The sequence below is a fragment of the Mobula birostris genome, chromosome 9 (genome assembly GCF_030028105.1).
Source record: "Mobula birostris isolate sMobBir1 chromosome 9, sMobBir1.hap1, whole genome shotgun sequence".
NCBI classification, from domain to species: domain Eukaryota; kingdom Metazoa; phylum Chordata; class Chondrichthyes; order Myliobatiformes; family Myliobatidae; genus Mobula; species Mobula birostris.
The window spans coordinates 121059634-121080683 of NC_092378.1; the positions used below are offsets into that span (position 1 = coordinate 121059634).

A 21050-nucleotide genomic window follows, 5' to 3' on the forward strand; every position below is an offset into this window, starting at 1 on the left:
AAAAAAAAGCATGGCTGTGGCTGTGCCTCTACTTCCTTTGAAGTTTGCAAAGATTTGGCGTGATATCTAAAACTTTGACAAACTTCTGTAGATGTGTGATGGAGAGAATACTGACAGGTTGCATCATGGCTTGGTATGAAAACACCAATGCCCTTGAATGGAAAAACCTACAAAACGTAGTGGATATGGCCCAGGTAAAACCCTTATTACCATTGAATACATCTACATGGAGCGCTGTTGCATAAAGCAGCATCCATCATTAAGGACCACCCAGGTCACCCTCTCTTCTCACTGCTGCCATCAGGAATAAGGTATAGGGGCCTCAAGACTCACACCACCAGGTTCTGGAACAGTTACCTGTCCCCACAACCTATGGACTCACTTTCAACGACTCTTCACCTCGTCCTCGATATGTATTGCTTTTTTAAAATTTTTGTATTTGCGTGGCTTGTTGTCTTTTGCATATTGGTTGTTTGTTCTGTCGAGAATGGTCTTTCATGAATTCTATTATGTTTCTTGGATTTACTGAGTATGCACGCAAGAAAATAAATCTTAGTGTTGTATATGGTGATATTATGTACTTTTTGCTTTGCATTTTGTAATGTTCTGTATACAGTGACTTTGACTGTAAGTTCTATGACTTAGACTCAAGCAGCAGTGTTGGTAGGGATGCAGTATTTGCAGAAACTTATGCCTCAAAACTATCCCAGCAATTGTGGCCTTTATTTCCCTCAGAGCTGGTGGGTGATGTTCTGATGATTCATGGGTGTTAGGAGATGGTGAGATTGCAGCTATGAGTCTGAGGTTTTTACTTTCACTTGCTGATTAAGATCTGATTTCTCTGTTCTCTGGAACAGAAGAACTGGAGGCCATCCTGAGGCTAGCTAATGAGGCATACTGATTTTGCACATTAGCTGTACTACCGGACCATTGGATAATCACAACTGAGTAATCAATATCCAAAACTCTGCTTTGTCACAGTACATGGCTATAAGAAGATTATTAAGTTCGTGTAAACTTGCTTTCATTTTAACATGCTGCCATGGTAGCATAGCAGTTCGTGCGTTGCGGAGTTCAGAGTTCAATTCAGGTGCCACCTGTAAGGAGTTTGTGCGTTCTCCCTGTGAACTGCATGAATTGCTGCAGGTGCTTTGGTTTCTTCCCATATCCAAAGATGTACTTGTTAGTAAGTTAAGTGGTTATTGTAAATTGTCCTGTGATAAGCCTAGGGTTTAATAAAATGGTTGCTAGGGCTTAATAAGATGGTTGCTAGGCAATGCACTCATTGGGCCAGAAGGGCCACTTCTACACTGTAGCTCTAAATTTTAAAAAAATTAAATGTTGCTCCTTTATAAATGTATTTTCTGGGAAAACCTAACAGAACTTAATTCTCTTCACGGCACTCTCACTTAACATACACAAGGATTAGATGCTGCGCGTTTTTGAGAGAGGAAGTGGAACTTGATTTGAGAAATGGTGGGAAGGGTGGTGAGAGGTGATTGTAGGTTGACAAATGTAAGCTGATGTTTTGGTGATTTGTGAAATGGAGATGGTCACTTTATTGGAAAGTGAAACTGAGACATTTACTTGTAAGTTATTAAAATAGGTGAATGGAACAGCCTTAAAATAGTGAAAGGTGAGACTATTATCCAGAAGTTTCTCTCTATAGAAAGCTTTTAAAGGAAAGTAAGAAAGAAGCCTTAGAATTATTGTGAAGAGCAAAGGATTAAACAGGGAAGTATGGAACATTTCTAAATAGACAAATTAGTGAACAACAAGGCTGGCTCAGGAAGTCTCCATCCTGGATGCAACTTCATTAGTTCTGCTTTCTGTACAAATTATTACTAATGGATGTTTATTGTGGACTTCATAATGAGACCAGATTGAAAGCTTTTGCACATATGGTGCACTAGAGTTGGTATGGCTAACTGCTTATACTTCTCAGCAAAAGTTCTAAGAAAATAAGTAGGAATGGTTAATGGGTGTACTGCCACTTGGTTCAATGTCTATAAACTCATTTACTGAGCATGGAGCCCTGTAAAGGCATCCTCAGATTAACCTCTGGCCACTCCTCAACCTCCTCCTTATTCTTATCTTCCTCTTCCTGCTTCAGTGCCTCATGCTGAAAACGTGTGGGAGACAAGACAAAGGATGAACAAAGACAGCCTTTCTGCTGAGACCTGCGTGCCACTCACCCCAAAGCAGTGCAGATGGTGAAAACTCATCTGGAGGAGCTGACATATATTCTCCACTGGGCTTCCACCTTTCAAATTAACACCACTTAGATGCAGTGGCTGGAACATGGTCAGAAATTAAAAGTGAAGGACCAGCTCTCATTTTATTGAGGAGGCAAAAAAAAACATGAGATCACGTTGACGGCCCAGGATCAAAATATGTGTTGAATCTCATGGATACTGAATTACAGAACAGTTACCAGATGGAAGGAGGACACTTAGAGCCTGTCAAGTGCTTATTGGCTCTTTGTGAGAGCAATCCAACTAGTTCTGTTTCTCAGTTCTGAAAGTTCTTTTCTTAATCGAATTCCCATTTGAAAACTAGTTGAATCTGCCTTCATTCCTACCCTGGCAGTGCATACAAACCCTAACCACTCACCCTGTAAGAAAGGTCCCCTCACTGGCATCTCAAATGGAAACTGACTATACGCTTCAAGATTTGAAGATTATCTTGCACTTTTGTTTGTTCCCCATCCTTTCTTCTCTGTTCACATAAACAAAGTCCTCTTCATCTTTCCAAAAGAATGGCACTCAGTGCAGGCTATAATATTACAGTATTAACCAGTGTTTTTAAAGATTCACCATGACATCCCTGATCTTGTACTCTGCAACTCTTAATATAAAGCCCTGGATCCCAAGTGCTTTTTTAACCACTCTCTTGGCGACATTATCACTTTCAATAAACAATAAATACCTTCCAGAGCTTTTTTTCTGTTCTTGTACCCGAGAATTATGCACTCTAACTTACATGACCTCTTCTACTACTTTCTATTTCTCAGGGACACATTTAATCTATATTGGAAAAGACCCAAGTGCCTCTTGTGGCTGAACATGTCATCTCTATTCAGAAGGTATTGGTCCTTGAGATTCTTGAATGGCTTTAGTTTGTGAAAGACTAAAGAACTACAGGTCCCACCTATCACCACCTGAACGTTCAGAAGTACCACAATGCATGCATGTCATTGGGGCTGCTCACCCTGATGGTGCTTAGCTGAAGGAAAAGTAGACAGATTGTCATTTTGTGTGGAGAGTTTGAGTGACAGCCCTCTACTATTTTGCAGTATGGTGCAATACAGGTCAGTTATCACTGCATAGAATACGAATATAAGAATTTGGAGCAGGAGTAAGTTCATTGACCCTTTGTGTCTGCTCTGCCATTAATCATGGCTGATCTTTGATCTTAGTGTCATTTTCCTGCACTTCCCCAATATACCTTGATAGCCTTAATATCCAGAAATCCATCATCCCCAGTTTGAATGAACTTGGAAAACTGTAGCCTATGGCAACCTTGCTGCACAGGGAAGCTGAGATAGGATTATGGCTGTCTGGATACTATGTTGGCTTTATGTCTGTGGACATCGTTTCTAAGGGATTGGAGTCTTCTAACCAACCTTCCTAAGGCTCCTCGTACCATCAAGGTTGGATCTTGCATGCAGCTTTACTTCAAACTGGGTAGCACTGGCACAGAAGCACTTGCGCTGAGCAGGTCTAAAATTCTGCATTTTCTACGGTGATGCCAGGGATGAGGCAGTTTGTGTATGACATGTTCAAGTTGCCAGGGAGATGGGCTTCAGAGCCAGCCTCTGAGTGCTGTGTAGTAGACTCCAGACGTTTGTGAATACTCTCATTAAATAATGTGGCTGCATAATGCAGCCCTCTGAAGACTCATGCCAACTGGCAGTCACCAGTGATTGGTCTGAGTCTGAACGAGATGACCCGTTTTCCAAACAAGCGTTCCACAGGAATTGGTGTCATTTTGTGCTCATTTAATCAGATAAGACAGGTATCATGTGCAAGATAATGACCTTTGATCTGAGTACCTTTTGTGTTTTCCCCTCAAGCACATTTCAATAGACAATAGACAATAGGTGCAGAAGTAGACCATTCGGCCCTTCGAGCCTGCACCGCCATTCTGAGATCATGGCTGATCATCTACTATCAATACCCGGTTCCTGCCTTGTCCCCATAACCCTTGATTCCCCTATCCATAAGATACCTATCCAGCTCCTTCTTGAAAGCATCCAGAGAATTGGCCTCCACTGCCTTCTGAGGCAGCACGTTCCACACCTCCACAACTCTCTGGGAGAAGAAGTTCCTCCTCAACTCTGTCCTAAATGATCTACCCCTTATTCTTAAACCATTTCACTAAGGAAAAGCCATTCACAACCCATTTTGAGATCTATTGAAGAAGATGGGGATGAGGGGTCACTCCCTCCAACAAGCAGTCAAGTCCTTGTCAAATGCAGCAGAAGAAAGCAGCAATTGGATTTGGATTAAAAAGAAAGGCAGCAACTGGGCTGCAAGATGAAGACAGGAGGGTATGGAACTGAAGGGGGTGTATCTGGGACAGCAGGTAGCACCGTTGAGCCCTCTGGAGACGTCGTGGGCTTATCAACAAAACAACAAAGAAGGAGGGTGCCCACCTGATGACCCCAATGACGTACCTACCCCCCCTCCTTGTCACCACTCCAAGCCCACTGCCAACATCAAGAGTGCCGACTTACCACAGGGATTGAAACATCAAGTCCTAGTAGCTCTACTCTACTGAGAAAGATCAATTTTTATCAACATAGTACCTGTACTAAAAAACACAGTACAGTACAAGAAACATAGAAACATAGAAAATAGGTGCAAGAGTAGGCCATTCGGCCCTTCAAGCCTGCACCGCCATTTATTATGATCATGGCTGATCATCCAACTCAGAACCCCGCCCCAGCCTTCCCTCCATACCCCGTGACCCCCGTAGCCACAAGGGCCATATCTAACTCCCTCTTAAATATAGCCAATGAACTGGCCTCAACTGTTTCCTGTGGCAGAGAATTCCACAGATTCACCACTCTCTGTGTGAAGAAGTTTTTCCTAATCTCGGTCCTAAAAGGCTTCCCCTCTATCCTCAAACTGTGGCCCCTCGTTCTGGACTTCCCCAACATCGGGAACAATCTTCCTGCATCTAGCCTGTCCAATCCCTTTAGGATCTTATACGTTTCAATCAGATCCCCCCTCAATCTTCTAAATTCCAACGAGTACAAGCCCAGTTCATCCAGTCTTTCTTCATATGAAAGTCCTGCCATCCCAGGAATCAATCTGGTGAACCTTCTTTGTACTCCCTCTATGGCAAGGATGTCTTTCCTCAGATTAGGGGACCAAAACTGCACACAATACTCCAGGTGTGGTCTCACCAAGGCCTTGTACAACTGCAGTAGTACCTCCCTGCTCCTGTACTCGAATCCTCTCGCTATAAATGCCAGCATACCATTCGCCTTTTTCACCGCCTGCTGTACCTGCATGCCCACTTTCAATGACTGGTGTATAATGACACCCAGGTCTCGTTGCACCTCCCCTTTTCCTAATCGGCCACCATTCAGATAATAATCTGTTTTCCTATTTTTGCCACCAAGGTGGATAACTTCACATTTATCCACATTAAATTGCATCTGCCATGAATTTGCCCACTCACCCAACCTATCCAAGTCACCCTGCATCCTCCTCACAGCTAACACTGCCACCCAGCTTCGTGTCATCCGCAAACTTGGAGATGCTGCATTTAATTCCCTCATCCAAGTCATTAATATATATTGTAAACAACTGGGGTCCCAGCACTGAGCCTTGCGGTACCCCACTAGTCACCGCCTGCCATTCTGAAAAGGTCCCGTTTATTCCCACTCTTTGCTTCCTGTCTGCTAACCAACTCTCCACCCACACCAATACCTTACCCCCAATACCGTGTGCTTTAAGTTTGCACACTAATCTCCTGTGTGGGACCTTGTCAAAAGCCTTCTGAAAATCCAAATATACCACATCCACTGGTTCTCCCCTATCCACTCTACTAGTTACATCCTCAAAAAATTCTATGAGATTCGTCAGACATGATTTTCCTTTCACAAATCCATGCTGACTTTGTCCGATCATTTCACCGCTTTCCAAATGTGCTGTTATCACATCCTTGATAACTGACTGCAGCAGTTTCCCCACCACCGACGTTAGGCTAACCGGTCTATAATTCCCCGGTTTCTCTCTCCCTCCTTTTTTAAAAAGTGGACTTACATTAGCCACCCTCCAATCCTCAGGAACTAGTCCAGAATCTAACGAGTTTTGAAAAATTATCACTTCAGAAAATTGTACTTGGAAACCTATTATGAATTTAAAATGTACTTTTTTTAATTGAGGGGCCCTTAAATTTTACAATACATCTGTAGGCATGCACCATGTTTCCTATCGTGTAATGAATTGAGGAGTGTATAAGATTTATTTGTCAATTCAGTACTTGTGACTGAATAAATCATATCAGATTGATTAAAGTAAAACTCCCATTGATATCTTGCTCAGATTTTCACATTACAAATGCCATTCACAGCCTTAAGCTGAAGTACTAAAATAATATGGCAACGTATTTCAAAGGTTCATTTTATTGTCAAAGTATGCATGTACAATATAACTCTGATATTCACCTTCTCCAGTTAGCCATGGATTACAGAAAACACAAGAGAGTCGTTGAAAGAAAAGACATCAAACCCCCTCCCTGCATGAAAAGGAAAAAGAAACAAAACTCGCAAACCTCAAACCCCTTGCACAAGAAAACTAAGAGATTGTCCACACGGGAAACAGTAGCTGAAGCACCAAACCCCAAACCCACCAACCCCCCTCGCACAATCGCCAACAGACCACCCACACAGAAAACAGTAACCAGAACATCAAAATCCCCAACCCCGAACCCCCTCCCTTGCAAAAAAAAGCAACGACAACAACATTAAACCCCCAACCCCTCCCTTGCAAAACAGAACCGCGTCAACAGCACCAAACCCCAACCCAACCCCCTCTTCAACACACAAAAACCAATAGATCTCCCACCACAAAGCCAACAAGAACATCAGAAACCAATCCCTTCCTTGTATAAAAGCCAACACATCGCCCACCCAGAACCCCAACCCATCAATCGGCAACAAGAAAGAAATCACAGGAAACTCAACGAGAGCAATATAAACTACAGTCGAATAATCACATAAATCTCAGAATTTCAAAGACATCCTCCCTCTAGAACTGACGAGTGCAGACGCTGAAACTGAGTCCTTCCGCAAAGAGCGACTGCCGTGCTGCCCACCTGTGGCCTTCCGAATGCTGCCACCCAGCTTCCAACCGTGGCCTCCGTGGAGAGCGACCGCTGACCACCTTGGCATTTGCTCCGACGCTTCAATCTTCCTCGATGCTTCAAACTGGAGACAATCATGGCCCCGAGCCCCATCTCTAGTATTCTTGCACGAGGCAACCCATGCTTGCCGTTCCCTCTGGGCATAGCAGAGCTCCAGATCGCTCAATTGAACTCTAAACTGCAAGTCACAGGCTCCAACATGCCATCTTGACCGGATCATCTCGTATTCTCATATTGCAGAGTTTTGCCTACAATACGTACAAACAGGAAGTTCCACTAAACTGAACCGGCTTTATGCTCCACATGAGCTACTGGCACCCTGCCTCATCCAGTCCCTTCAGTACCTTCCGCTTCTCATTTCTCCCATCTGCATCCATTTAAATCTCCTGCAATGTTTTCAGCCTGATGTCATGACTTTTAACAAATGCAAGCTTTCGGTTGAGGAGAAGGAGATTCTGAACTGGAGAGGAGCCTCAATCTCCTTGAAACGGCCATAGTACTAATATATTTTGGAGACACAAGAGACAGCTGATGCTGGAACCTGGAGCAATAAACGAACTGCTGGAGGATTTCAGTGAGTCGATAGCATCCTTGGAGGCAAAGGGATAGTCAATGATTTGGGCTGAGACCTTGCATTAGGACTGAGGGTGCCGAGGGGAGATAGCCAGTATATAAAGAGGTAGGCCAGGGGCTGGTGGGTAATAGGTGGAACCAGATGAGGGAGGCGATGATAGGTAGCTGGAGCCTGGTGAAGAAGGGGAAGATTAGAGGCAGGCTGGTAAGTGATATGTGGAAACAGAGTGGGAAATGTGGTGGAGGCGAAGTGGAGAATAAGAGAGAGATGGAGCCTGTCTTTTAGGCTATCTTCACCAATTTTATACCTTTGACATGTGCATTGAGGTTCCTTAATATTCCCTAAGACTAAACAATTCACCCTTGCTAAGCCATGGCTATGTCCATCTTGCCAATTGATCAATGTCATCGTGTAGCCTAGATTGTCCTCATCGCTATCAATTACACCACCAATTATTGTATCATTGGCCACCTTTCTCATTGTTCCTCTTCACTTTTGCCAGCCAGTGTTCTCTCTGGTACATTTGGATTTTATTTCTATCCTCACAGAAATAGAAATAGAAGAAGACAGCTCTTCTTGCTGTCTTTGCTGATGCACATGACTGCCTGTTTTAAATTTTGCCTGCAAGCTTTTCAAACCTTATGCTCTGGGCATTATGTACTATTTGCAAAGTGAGCAACTCTCTCTCATTCATGTGGACAGCAATTTGTCAAAAATCAACAAAAGTGCTTTCCTAAAATTGATGTCCCAAAAACCAGAGGGTGGAGTAGTAGGTGGCTGGTGACACATAGGGTGACTTACGCATAGGATTCTGCCTGTTCAGAATCTGAGATATTATAATGTCCACTTGGTTACGAAGTATAGATGGAAAGGATTAGTAATGTTGACCGTTTTATAGTTTGCTGAGGAATGTTCTGTTATATTGTCAGTGGACAAGCTCATCTGTTATATGGGAGCCTGATGAACAGATTGCCCAGTAATTGTTTTTTTGGCTACTGCTGTCGACCTCATTAATTGTATCAGTCAGACAATGGAGGTTATGGATGGGACAACGGCTTCAGATGAATAAAAGGATGAACTGTTAATTACAGATTTATGAAATCACAGACTAATTAATAAGGAGTGAACATTGTTTTTTTTTCCAAACCGGCTTGAACTAAGCAGAGTCTTGATTTGAATTGTGAGGGGGTTACACCACTCAGTTTGCATCAGCACCTCTGACAGCCCTACATCTTTGTGTAAACTCTGTGTTGCTCCGAATCTGGCCTCAGGTTACTGTGCCCTGTTGTACCTTAGGTTGCCTAGCCCTGTCAATTGGAAGTGCCTCCCTAAAGAACTTAGATTTTCAGACTTGTAATGTTTATTTCTTTAAGAACTTCAAGTTATTTCCCTGACACTCTCATTTACACTCATAGGAAGCATCTTGGGATCTTTTCCTGAATTGCAGTACTCAATAAATTTGATTTGTTTTCTTTTGTCACTTCTGATTCTAAAGCTTTCTCACTGTCTCTACTTTCTCTGATCTGTGTTTCTAACCCACCACTTCCACCATTGTTAATATGCAGTACTTGCCAGCTCATGGCTAGAGGGAACAAGATTTTAAAGCAAATTGTTTGGGAGAAAATGTGTGAAATATTAATGCTGGGAAAGAATTCCACTAATGCCATTAGACATATTTGAAAGAACAATTTAAGCTCCAAAACAGGAATTTATTAAAGGAGCATGCCTTGACTAGGGCATGGTTAGCTGTGTTGTGAAGATCTTTAGAGTGATTTTCAAAATTGCAGTTATGGCAAAAAAAAGAAAAAGCTTTTCAGAAAAAAAACTTGAATTGAATTGAATTGACTGAATTGATTTCATTACTTACATCCTTCACCTACATGAGGAGTAAAAATCTTTACATTACGTCTCCATCTAAATGTGCAATGTGTCACTTATAATTTGTAATAAATAGTATGTACAACAGAACAGTCAAAATAGCATAGAAATACAACTGTATCAGCGTAAATTGATCAGTCTGATGGCCTGGTGGAAGAAGCTGCCCCAGAGCCTGTTGACCTGGCTTTTATACTGCGGTACCAGGTCCCGGATGGCAGCAGCTAGAACAGTTTGTGGTTGAGGTGACTTGGGTCTGCAATGATCCTTCAGTCCCTTTTTACACACCCATCTCTGTATGAGCAGAATGGGGTTGAGAGGGATAATAAATCAGCCATGATGGAATGGCAGAGCAAATTCAATGGGCTGAATGGCCTAATTCTGCTGCTCTGTCTTACAGTCTTATGTCGATTCCTGTTTTGAATTTGCTTGTAATAAATGAGAAGCAGCTCTCTTCATGTTGACTCAATGAAATGCAGATTAACGATATGAAAATGTGATTTAATCAACAGTTGCTTCAAATTTCTTGAGCAATTATTTTGATTCTCATTTCACAAAGGATGATGCTATCACCTCCCCGAAATTATAGGAAGCCTATTGTCTAGCGAGAAGGTGGGATTGAAGGCAGATAAATCCTCAGGACTTGATCATTTGCATTCAAAGGAAGAGGCACTAGAAACAGTAGCTATGTTAGTGGCCATTTTTTAACATCCTTTATGCTCTGGATCAGATTCTACAGATTGGAGAGAAGTGGCTGATATAACCCCACTATTTAATAAAAGAGGGAGAAAAGGTGGGAATTACAGGCTCATTAGCGTGACATTTGTAGAGGGGATTCTTTTATATATTTTATTTTTATTTAGAGATACTACATGGTAACAGGCCCATCTGGCCTAATGAGCCTACTCTGCCCAATTGCAGTCTGTGACCTGTCAATCTACTAACCTGTATGTCTTTGGAAGGTGGGAGGAAACCGGAGAATCTGGAGGAAAACCACACAGTCACAACGAGAATGTACACACTCCTTACACACACAGTCTCAGAAATGAACCCAAGTTGATGGTTCTGTAGTAGCGTTAGATTAACCGCAACACTACCATAAGAGTTTGTTAATAAAGATGTAATAGCATGTCATTTGGGGAATCATGATAGGAATGTAAACGTGGATTTATGAGAAACAAATTATGCTAGGCAAGTTTAATGGATTTTTTTTTCAGACATACCTAGTAGATAACACTTTGGAGGCAGAGACAGGCAGGCAGATCGTTATGTGAACCACGTTAGATTAGATGAGGAAAGAGGTTGATATCCTTATGCACTGGCCAATGAAAGTAAACATCAAGGTGAGGCTGGTGGTTAGGAGGGCAAATGGCTCGTTGGTCTTCATTGTAGGAGGATTTGAGTACAGGAACAGGGATATCTTATTGTAATTGTACAGGACCTTGTGTTTGTGTGTTGCTTTGGTGTTCTTATCTGAGAAAGGATGTTACATAGAAACATAGAAAACCTACAGCACAATACAGGCCCTTTGGCCCACAAAGCTGTGCCGAACATGTCCTTACCTTAGAACTACCTAGGCTTACCCATAGCCCTCTATTTTTCTAAGCTCCAGGTATCCATTTAGGAGTCTCTCAAAAGACCTTAGCGTTTCTGCCTCCACCACTGCCGCCGGCAGCCCATTCCACACACTCGCCACTCTCTGCGTAAAAAAACTTACCCCTGACATCTCCTGTTTACCTACTTCCAAGCACCTTAAAACCATGCCCTCTCGTGTTAGCCATTTCAGCCCTGGGAAAAAGCCTCTGACTATCCACACGATCAATGCCTCTCATCATCTTATACACCTCTATAAGGTCACCTCTCATCCTCCGTCGCTCCAAGGAGAAAAGGACAAGTTCACTCAACCTATTCTCATAAGTCATGCTCCCCAATCCATGCAACGTCCTTGTAAATCTCCGCTGCACCCTTTCTACATTTTCCATATCCTTCCTGTAGTGAGGCAACCAGAATTGAGCACAGTACCCCAAGTGGAATCCTATATAACTGCAACATTACCTCTCAGCTCTTAAACACAATCCCACGATTGATGAAGGCCAATGCTCTGCATGCCTTCTTAACCATAGAGTCAACCTGCATAGCAGCTTTGAGTGTCCAATAGACTCGGACCCCAAGATCCCTCTGATCCTCCACACTGCCAAGAGTCTTGCCATTAATACTATATTCTGCCATCATATTTGACCTACCAAAATGAACCACCTCACACTTATCTGGGTTGAACTCCATCTGCCACTTCTCAGCCCAGTTTTGCATCCTATCAATGTCCCACTGTAAACACTGACAGCCCTCCACACTATCCACAACACCCCCAACCTTTGTGTCATCAGAAAACTTACTAACCCATCCCTCCACTTCTTCATCCAGGTCATTTATAAAAATCACAAAGAGTAGGGGTCCCAGAACAGATCCCTGAGGCACACCACTGGTGACCGACCTCCATTCAGAATATGACCCGTTTACAACCACTCCTTGCCTTCTGTGGGCAAGCCAGTTCTGGATCCACAAAGCAATGTCTCCTTGGATCCCATGCCTCCTTACTTTTTCAATAAGCCTTGCATGGGGTACTTATCAAATGCCTTGCTAAAATCCATATACACTACATCTACGGCTGTACCCTCATCAATGTGTTAAGTCACATCTTCAAAAAATTCAATCAGGCTCGTAAGGCACAACCTGCCTTTGACAAAGCCATGCTGACTATTCCTAATCATGCTATACCTCTCCAAATGTTCATAAATCCTTCCTCTCAGGATCTTCTCCATCAGCTTACCAACCAATGAAGTAAGAAGCTGACGTGAACTAAGAAGTTACGTGCATGAAGCTTAGCGAAGGCTCACCAGACTGACTCCTAGGGGACTGATGTACAAAGAGATACTGAAACAATTGGACTTGTATCACTAGACTTCAGAAGATGAGAGGGATGTTTTGACACTTACAAAATCTTGATGGGACAGGACAGACAAAATGCAGGCAGGGTGTGCTTAATGGAGTCACAGCCGAAGGACATGGGGTAAACCATTAGAAAGCAGTTAACCTGCGGAGTTTTCTACCACAGAAGGCATTTGAGGCCACATCATTAAATATATTCATGAAATAATTAAGTATATTTACAAAGGCTAGGGACATTAGAGAATGCAGGAGAAAGCAGGAACCTGGTACGTAATTTGGATAATGAGCCATGATCATAGTGAATAGTGCCTACTCCTGTTGTGTTCCCTTCTACAAGTTAACAGAAAGTCCATGTTAAGCTGATACTCATGTGGTTATTTGTCCAGCTGATTTTTGGGGTATGAGAGGAAACTGGAGCACGAGGAGAAATTTTTAGATCCACGCAATGACATGCAACCTGCACCCTGACTGTACCCAACGTTACAATTGAATTTGGGTCTCCGACCCTGTGAGGCAATGGCTGTTGTAACTATGTCACTGTGCTGCCCATATAGGCAAAAAGGTGCAGCGGTTAATACTCCAGTGATCTGGGCACTGTCAGTGTGGAGTCTGTACCTTCTCCCTGACACTGTGTGGACTTGCTACAGAAACCCCCGTTTTCTTCCATGTCCTAAAGGCATACTGTTGATAAGTTAGCAGAGCACCATACACTAAATTTCTAGGTTGGAGGCAGGAGAATCAGGGAGATGAGAATAGGGTTACAGGGAAGTAAATGGGAATGCTCTGTGAGTTGGCATAGATTTGATAGGATAAGTGACCTCCTGGCTTGTGATAAAATATGGGAAATATACAAAAAATATTTTCACTCTATGTATTCGTAAGATGTCGTGAAATTTTAAGTTGTAGAATCAGATTTATTATCATTGATTTTGTATGACATGAAACTGGTTGTTTTGTGGCAGCAGTACATTGCAAACACACAAAATCACTATAAATGACCAAAATAAATACACAGTGTAAAAAAAAAGAATTTTACAAGGTGGTGTTTATAGAGCATTCAGAAATCCGATGGTGGAGGGGAGCAAGGTAAAGAGCAAAAAACATCTCAATAAGCAATGCTACCAAACATAAATTTCTTAGATATATCTTTATTTATTTACAAAGTGAAGACAATAAATAGCGTGAGACTATTTTATATTGTTGTGTTTGATCCAGCAATTGTGCAATTATTTATATATCTATAAAATCAAAATTGTAACACAAATTAGTTAGTGAGGTTGCACATTTTAATGGATAAAATACAAGCAGTTAGAGGTGATAATGCTGTGAATGTGAAGCTGATCACAGTTTACATGGATTTTGTTAGAAGACACTTGTGCAGATTCACATTCACCCCTTTGCCAATAGTGACCAGTCCTTTAAATGTCAAAACAAGCTAACGTTTCCCCAGCAATTTAAAAAGCCCACAGTCTTGTTAAAAGTCAATTGCTGGTGTTTTCTGGGTGGTTCTTGTGTTTTAAAATTTGATGCAATGTCCTTCCAAGCACATTAAAAAGTCCATTCATTTGGTCAGCTTTTTAAATAACATTCAGAACAGAGAGTTTAGACTTCACAGCTTGTACGATCCAATTAGTTTAGCATGGAAACAAATTTGGCCTCTGTGAATAGTCAGCTGTTGGCTGTAGCTTTGAAGCATGTAGGCTAGATCTGGACTCAAATACTGCCTACAATTATTTTTGTTTGTTACTCACCCAAAAAATAGCTTCAATTAGGTTTGATCCGTACTAACCTTTTGAAAGTTTGTTTTCATTGCTTGCATGCCAATCCATTCAACGTTGACACAATTTCTGGTGTCAATAAACGCCTGACAATATGTTCCATGCTGGGTTTGACAACAAATTTAAAGAATTAGTTAATAAAAGCCAGTGTGATATTCTACCATGGAATGATTTTTGGATCCCTTTTGTCTACAAGACCCAAGAAATAGCTAAAGTCAGTTGGCAGGGTTTCTGCTCTTGGTACCAGGGTGGACATTTTTTTGTTTGGTCTTGATTTGTGAAGCCATGCACCATCCATACATTTGAAGAAACCTCAGCTTACAGAACTTGTTGGTGTCCTTCTGAGTGCTGGGCCAAACAGACTTCAGTCTGACAGTCCAGGCTTCTGACTAATTGCCTCAGTTTACTGGTGAAGTTCTTGTGCATATAAGTGTAAAGCAGTGGTACAACAAAGCTGCACGAATATGCCAACAGCTTTGACAAGACCTTAACAAAATAGTAGATTTGATATTGGGTTACTAAGTCTGATCCTTTTGGTTTAAAGGCAATTTGCATTAGTAGTGTCATGTAATAAGGAGCCCACAATACAAGATGCGTACAGACTGTGGCCACTACCAGCGGGTGTATAGAAGGATCTAGCCTCGCAGGATCTTGATCTAGAGGGGTTGACTGGTTCCGAATTCGAAAAATCAATATTAAGGCATAGATTACTGCTACAGCTGGCACAAAGAAGCCAATAAAGACCATGATGGTGTCTGCCACCTCTTTGTTCTGTATTTTTGAGCACTCGATTATCTTGGGAACATGGCTGCACACATAAAGCAGCAGAGATGAAAAGCTGGTCAGTACAGCCCCACCCCAGATGAACCCGCAGACGTGTTTGGTGTTGTAGACGCTGGACATGTAGGTTCTTGGCAAAGCTTGCTCAATGTAGTAGTCCAAACTGAGCAAAGTGGTCGAGTACATGGTGACCAGAGCTGAGATATTGAACAAGATCAGCAAGGTGATGTAGACTTCTCTGTTAAAGTTCCAGATGGCCCACTGTGGATTGTCCGGGCCCAGCAGTTGGATCAGTGCCACTAGGCTGAGGATGAGGCCTGCAATCGCTATGTTGACGAAGTAAACATCAGGCATGGTCATTGATGGTTTGTTGTACAGATTGACTAGAACCAGCAGGGAATTATAACAGATGCTAAAAGGAAAGCAAATGATGAGGTAAATGATGGAGAGGATGAAAAGGATCAGTTCAAGGTCATAGCAGAACTGCTGGTCTAGACCATTCACTGTCGTGTTGGAACCCACACAGCTCCACATAGTGGCTTCACTCGCGGTGTTTCAGCAGGTTGCAAGCTTGGCTGTGAAAAGGAAAATAAATTATATTTAGAAATTTTTTGGCTGAGATGTAACACAAAGCAAAAAGATACTCTGTAGCTCTAATCACACACAAATAAAAGATTGTTGCATGTGTTCTAACTTGGAAATGTAACAAGAGTCATTCATTACTGCTGAAAATATCTGGGGATTCCCCAGTTATCAACATCGAAAGATCCTGTTTGTCATAAGCTGCATTGTAATTCATAAAGTCATCACCATCTGCTCAAAGGCAGTTATTGACGATGTTTGATAGTGGCCATGGCAGAAATATTTACATCCCATGTATGCATAAAAATGTCAAAAACCCACCCCTACAGATTGCCGTATATAGTATTGCTACCGAATGGAATGTGTCCATAGCTTATGAATCGCAATGCAGAAACACTGAAATTTTTTGAGCTGCCACACTACAGTTTTGGCTAATTTTTTGTTTGAAAAGTTCAGAAATGAACTATATTTGACCTCCATTATTTGATAGTGAAATGAAAAGGCAAATGCAGTATTTTTCTCATGTAAGCTTTGTCCCAGTTTGTTCAGTTTTTTTAATATTTGAGAGTTTTGATAGACCTTCCATACATGGGCCTCCATCCTCTACTACTGTCTATCCTTGTGTCCAGTTCTGTCCAATAGATAGTGATTGTTTGCCATATTTAATTAACGACATCATTTTGCGACAACTGTTTCTTTACGATGGTGGACACTGAACTAGAAGGACTAAGCTCCTTTTCTAAGTACCAATTCCAGCATAACAGATACAAACTTTATTTCAAAACAGTTGGAAAGAATTCACATGGCTGAAAACATTGTGTCCAACATTGAAATTATTTTCTTCTTTTTTGGACTTCATTCTACTGTCATATACATGATCTTATATCCAAAGCAATCTATTTTCACGTCCTGACGAAGGGTCTCGGCCCGAAACATCGACTGTACCTCTTCCAATAGATGCAGCCTGGCCTGCTGCGTTCCACCAGCATTTTGGGTGTGTTGCTTGCTATTTTCACATCTTATAATTTTCATCATTCTGGCACTCCCAATGAAAACCGAGGCTGTTGGTTCCTTGCCTCTTAGGCCTTTTACATTTGTACACACACTCACTGGCCACTTTACTAGGTAAACCTGTACACCCGCTGGTTAATGCAATATCTGATCAGCCAATCATGTGGCAGTAACTCAAGGCATACAAGCATGAAGACATGGTCAACAGGTTCAGACGATGCTCAGACTGAATATCAGAATGGGGAAGGAATGTGATCTAAGTGACTTTGACCACGGAATGATTGTTGGTGCTAAAAGAGCTGACTGAAGTATCTCAGGAACTGCTGATCTTCCGGGGTTTTCAGACACCACAGTCTAGAGTTTACAAAGAATGGTGCAAGACACAAAAACATCCAATGAACAGCAGTTCTGTGAGTGAAAATGCCTTGTTAATGAGAGAATGGATAGACTGATGCAAGCTGACAGGAAGGCAATAGTAACTCAAATAACCACAAGTTACAACAGTGGTGTCCAACATGGATGCATAACATCTCAAACTTTGAAGTGGTTTGGCTACAGCAGCAGAAGGCCACGAACATACACTCAGTGACCATTTTGTTAGGTACAGGAGTTAACTAATAAAATGGCCACTGTATGTCAGTGCCCACACACCATGCCAAACAGATCCAAAACACTAGGACAAATTCCTCTTCAGCCTTGTTGTAATTCTGTTCCTTATTTTATCTCTTCTCCTCACCTTTCTGCCTCTGTCTTTAAATTATTCTAAATAACCCTGTTTCTCTCTTTCAACGTCCTGCTTTCAGTGGTCAGCAAGATGAGCCTTTGGCATGATATCCACAAATACAACATTAAAATCAATATACCGGTGTTCTCATTGATGTTCTAACAGTGTGTGGTATTAATAGGGTATAACGTACTGACTGAGACTAAAAGTCCTGTCAATATTCTTTTGCCAGTGCAGCAATTTCAGCCCCATAATATTGAACTTGTATTCATCAGAAATAGTAAGGATGAGACTGACAAAATATTTCATTTGTGCATCTTCCTTTTGATCTGACAGGTTAATGCATTTAAAAGCAGCCTGCTCTGTAATTTAGTTTCTCATTGGAATTTGGATGGGCTGTTACCAAGATGTGATTCATAATGTAGTACTTGAAGATATTTTTATTTCATATTGCAGTCCCGCGACATTGCCTTTGATCTAAGAGACGAAACTGTATGTAGGATGGAAGCTGGACTCAGGAAATTTACATACTTCACAGATGCTGAGACCTCTGTTCAGATTTCCCCAGTATCGTGGCCAATATATATTTTTGAACCAATGTCTCTAAATTAAATTACCGGATCAGTGTCACAAGCTTGTAATGCAAATTGGCAGGGATATTTCCTGAATTACACCACAGTGTTTATAGTTCAAAAGTCCATCTTCTGTTGTAATGTATCTTGCGACATCTGATAGCCATGAAAGGTACCACGTTTCATTCTGTGTAACCAGAAGATGTGGTTGAATAACCTGCAGTTTTGCATCTTTTTTCTTCTTTACAAGATCTCAGTTGTATTCTTTCCTCATGCAGCAAATCTTCATTTCAGCTTAATGTTTAAAAAGTACTTTGGGTACACTGCTGATAGTTTTGCGATGATACAAAGAAGAGTGCTTTACTAAGTTCTGATAGGTATACGAAGAACCCAGAAAGGGATATAAATAGGTTATGTGGGTGGACAAGAAGTTGGCAGATGGGAGTGTAATGCAGGAAAATGTGAGGTTTACCACTTTGGAAAGAGAAATAAAATTATGAATCATTATTTAAATGAAAGTACAGAATGTTCCAGTATAAACGGATCTGGAGTGCTGAAGCAGGGGGATTGGCTGGTGGAGAGAGGGGGTTTCATGTTGTCCCCAGTGCATATTGCATGCTGGTGCAGTACACAATCAGGAAGGCAAATGGAGTGCTATATGTAATGATACACTTACATAACAGGAAATGCACGGGTTTACCAGGTCGATTATGGATGAGAAAGTTGATGTAAGAAAGGAGACTGAAGACATTGTGCTTGCATTCAGTAGGGTTCAGAAGAATGAAAGGCGATTCTAAGGGGAATGAGCAGAATGAGTACTGTGAGGATGTTTCCCTTGCTGGGCTAAGATTCATAATAATGGGTTACCCATTGTAGATGGAGAAAAGGAGAAATTTCTTCTCTCAGAGGATTGGGACTCCACTGTATAGAGCTGTGGAGATTGAATCATTTAATATGTTCAATGTGAATATTGATGGATAATTGAACGACAAGGGTATCAAGGGCTATGGAGAAAGAGCCAAGATTAATCTGACTGAATGGCAAAGCAGGCTTAACAGGCTACTCCTGCACCCATGTTCTTAGTGACATAGAATCATAGAATAGTTACATCACAGAAGGAGGCCATTCAGCCTATTGCATCTGTGCTATATTTCTACTAAGGTAACCAACTTGTTCCACTGTCCAGTACCCTTTTCAGTAGCCTTGCAAACTTTTGCCCCGCAATGTTTTTATCATGGTTACAATGGAAGCTACCCCTACCACATCTACAGTCAAAATTCCAACCACATACTGCATTCAAAAAAAATTGTGTTACTAATTTTCTTCCCCATTCTTTTGTACCAGTGACTTCCAGTCATATAGCCTTTGATCAGTACTGCATGCTGATAGGCCCTTCAGTTCAATAAGTCCATGGCAACCATGGTGCCCATTCAGCTAGTTCCACTTTCTGTCCCATATCCCTCTGAGCCTCGCCCACCATATACCTATCCAAGTGCTTCCTAAACGTTACAATTGTACCTGCATCAAGCACTTCCTTTGCCAGCTTATTCTGTATACTTACCACCCTCAGCTTGAAAACATTTCCCCTCCAGTCCCTTCCATTTCATCTTAAATCTATACTCCCTTGTTTTGGAGTCCCCTATAATGGAGAAAAGACTTACTTTCCACTTTATGTACATCTCTCATAATTTTAAAAATCATTGAAGTTTGCCATTCATTCTCCTACATTCCAAGGAATAAAGACGTATAGCCTGGCCAATCTTCTCCTGTAACTCAGGCCTTCTAGTCCTGGCAACGTCCTTGTAAATCTTTTCTGCACTCTTTCCAATTTAACTACATTTTTCGCATAACAGCGTGACCAAGGTTGGACACAATACTCCAAGTGTGGCCTTGCCGATGACGTGTACAATTCTAACATAATGTCCCAACTCCTATACACAGTGTCTTCACTAATGAAGGCCAATGTGCTAAACACTATTTCTACTACCCTGTCTCCCTGTCACATGATTTTCAATGAACTATGCACTTTTACTCCCAGGTCCCTCTGTTCCATTATTCTCCCTAGTGTCCAACTATTCATGGTATAATTCCTATGCTGGTTTGACTTACCAAAATGCATCAGCTCACACTTATCTGTATTGCAGTCCATTCCCTTTGTCCCAATTCACTAACTGATCAAGGTCCCACTGTAATCTACAATAACCTTCTGACTATAACGATCAACACCTCCTAATTTCAAGTCATCCACGAATTTACTGATCAAACCTTGTGCAGTTGCATCCAAATCATTTATATAAATATGAATAACAAGGGTTCCAGCACCAATACTCTATGGCGCACAACTATTCACTGGCCTTCATGCTGAGAAATGACATTGAACCACCTCTCTCTGCTTCCTACTTGCGAGCAAATTTTGAACACCTAACCAGCTCTTCCTGGATTAGCTGGGATCTAACCTAACAGACCAGTCTGTCATGTAGAACCATGTCAGAAGGCCACGCTAAGGTCCAAATTGACAAAGTCCACTGCCCTTCCATCATCTATGTTTTTGTTTGCTTTTTTCTACACAAAAAGCCAATGCTGACTTCTCCTAATCAAGATCTTTCTATTCCCTTAACTTCTAGTAACTTCCCTACTACTGATGTTAGGTTGACTGGTTGATGGTTCCATGGCTTGTCCTTGCTACCCTTCTTAAACAATGTAACAATATACCTCCTCCCTGTTAATATGAATGTCCACGAAAACATCTCCACTCAATCCTGTTGAAGGGTCTCGGCCCGAAATGTCAACTGTACTCTTTTCCATAGATGCTGCATGGCCCGCTGAGT

At 41.7% G+C, this 21050-nt stretch overlaps 2 protein-coding genes across 7 annotated transcripts in view; one reads left to right on the top strand and one right to left on the bottom strand.

The window, feature by feature from the left end:
- Nucleotides 1–21050, top strand: part of LOC140203032 (cholesin-like) — a 436104-nt gene that overhangs the window by 251708 nt on the left and 163346 nt on the right. The gene's annotated exons all lie outside the window — the stretch shown is intronic.
- Nucleotides 1–21050, bottom strand: part of LOC140203031 (probable G-protein coupled receptor 146) — a 155809-nt gene that overhangs the window by 18298 nt on the left and 116461 nt on the right. For 4 of the 6 annotated variants that reach the window (XM_072268725.1, XM_072268727.1, XM_072268724.1 and 1 more), the window contains one exon: nucleotides 13766–15908. The exons of 1 other annotated variant lie outside the window; for it this stretch is intronic. In XM_072268725.1, the coding sequence (XP_072124826.1) occupies nucleotides 14872–15867 (996 nt within the window). In that variant the 5' untranslated portion in view covers nucleotides 15868–15908 and the 3' untranslated portion in view covers nucleotides 13766–14871. Of the gene's footprint in view, nucleotides 1–13765; nucleotides 15909–21050 lie in introns of those variants that run through there. One more of the 6 variants, XM_072268723.1, reaches the window with a different exon arrangement.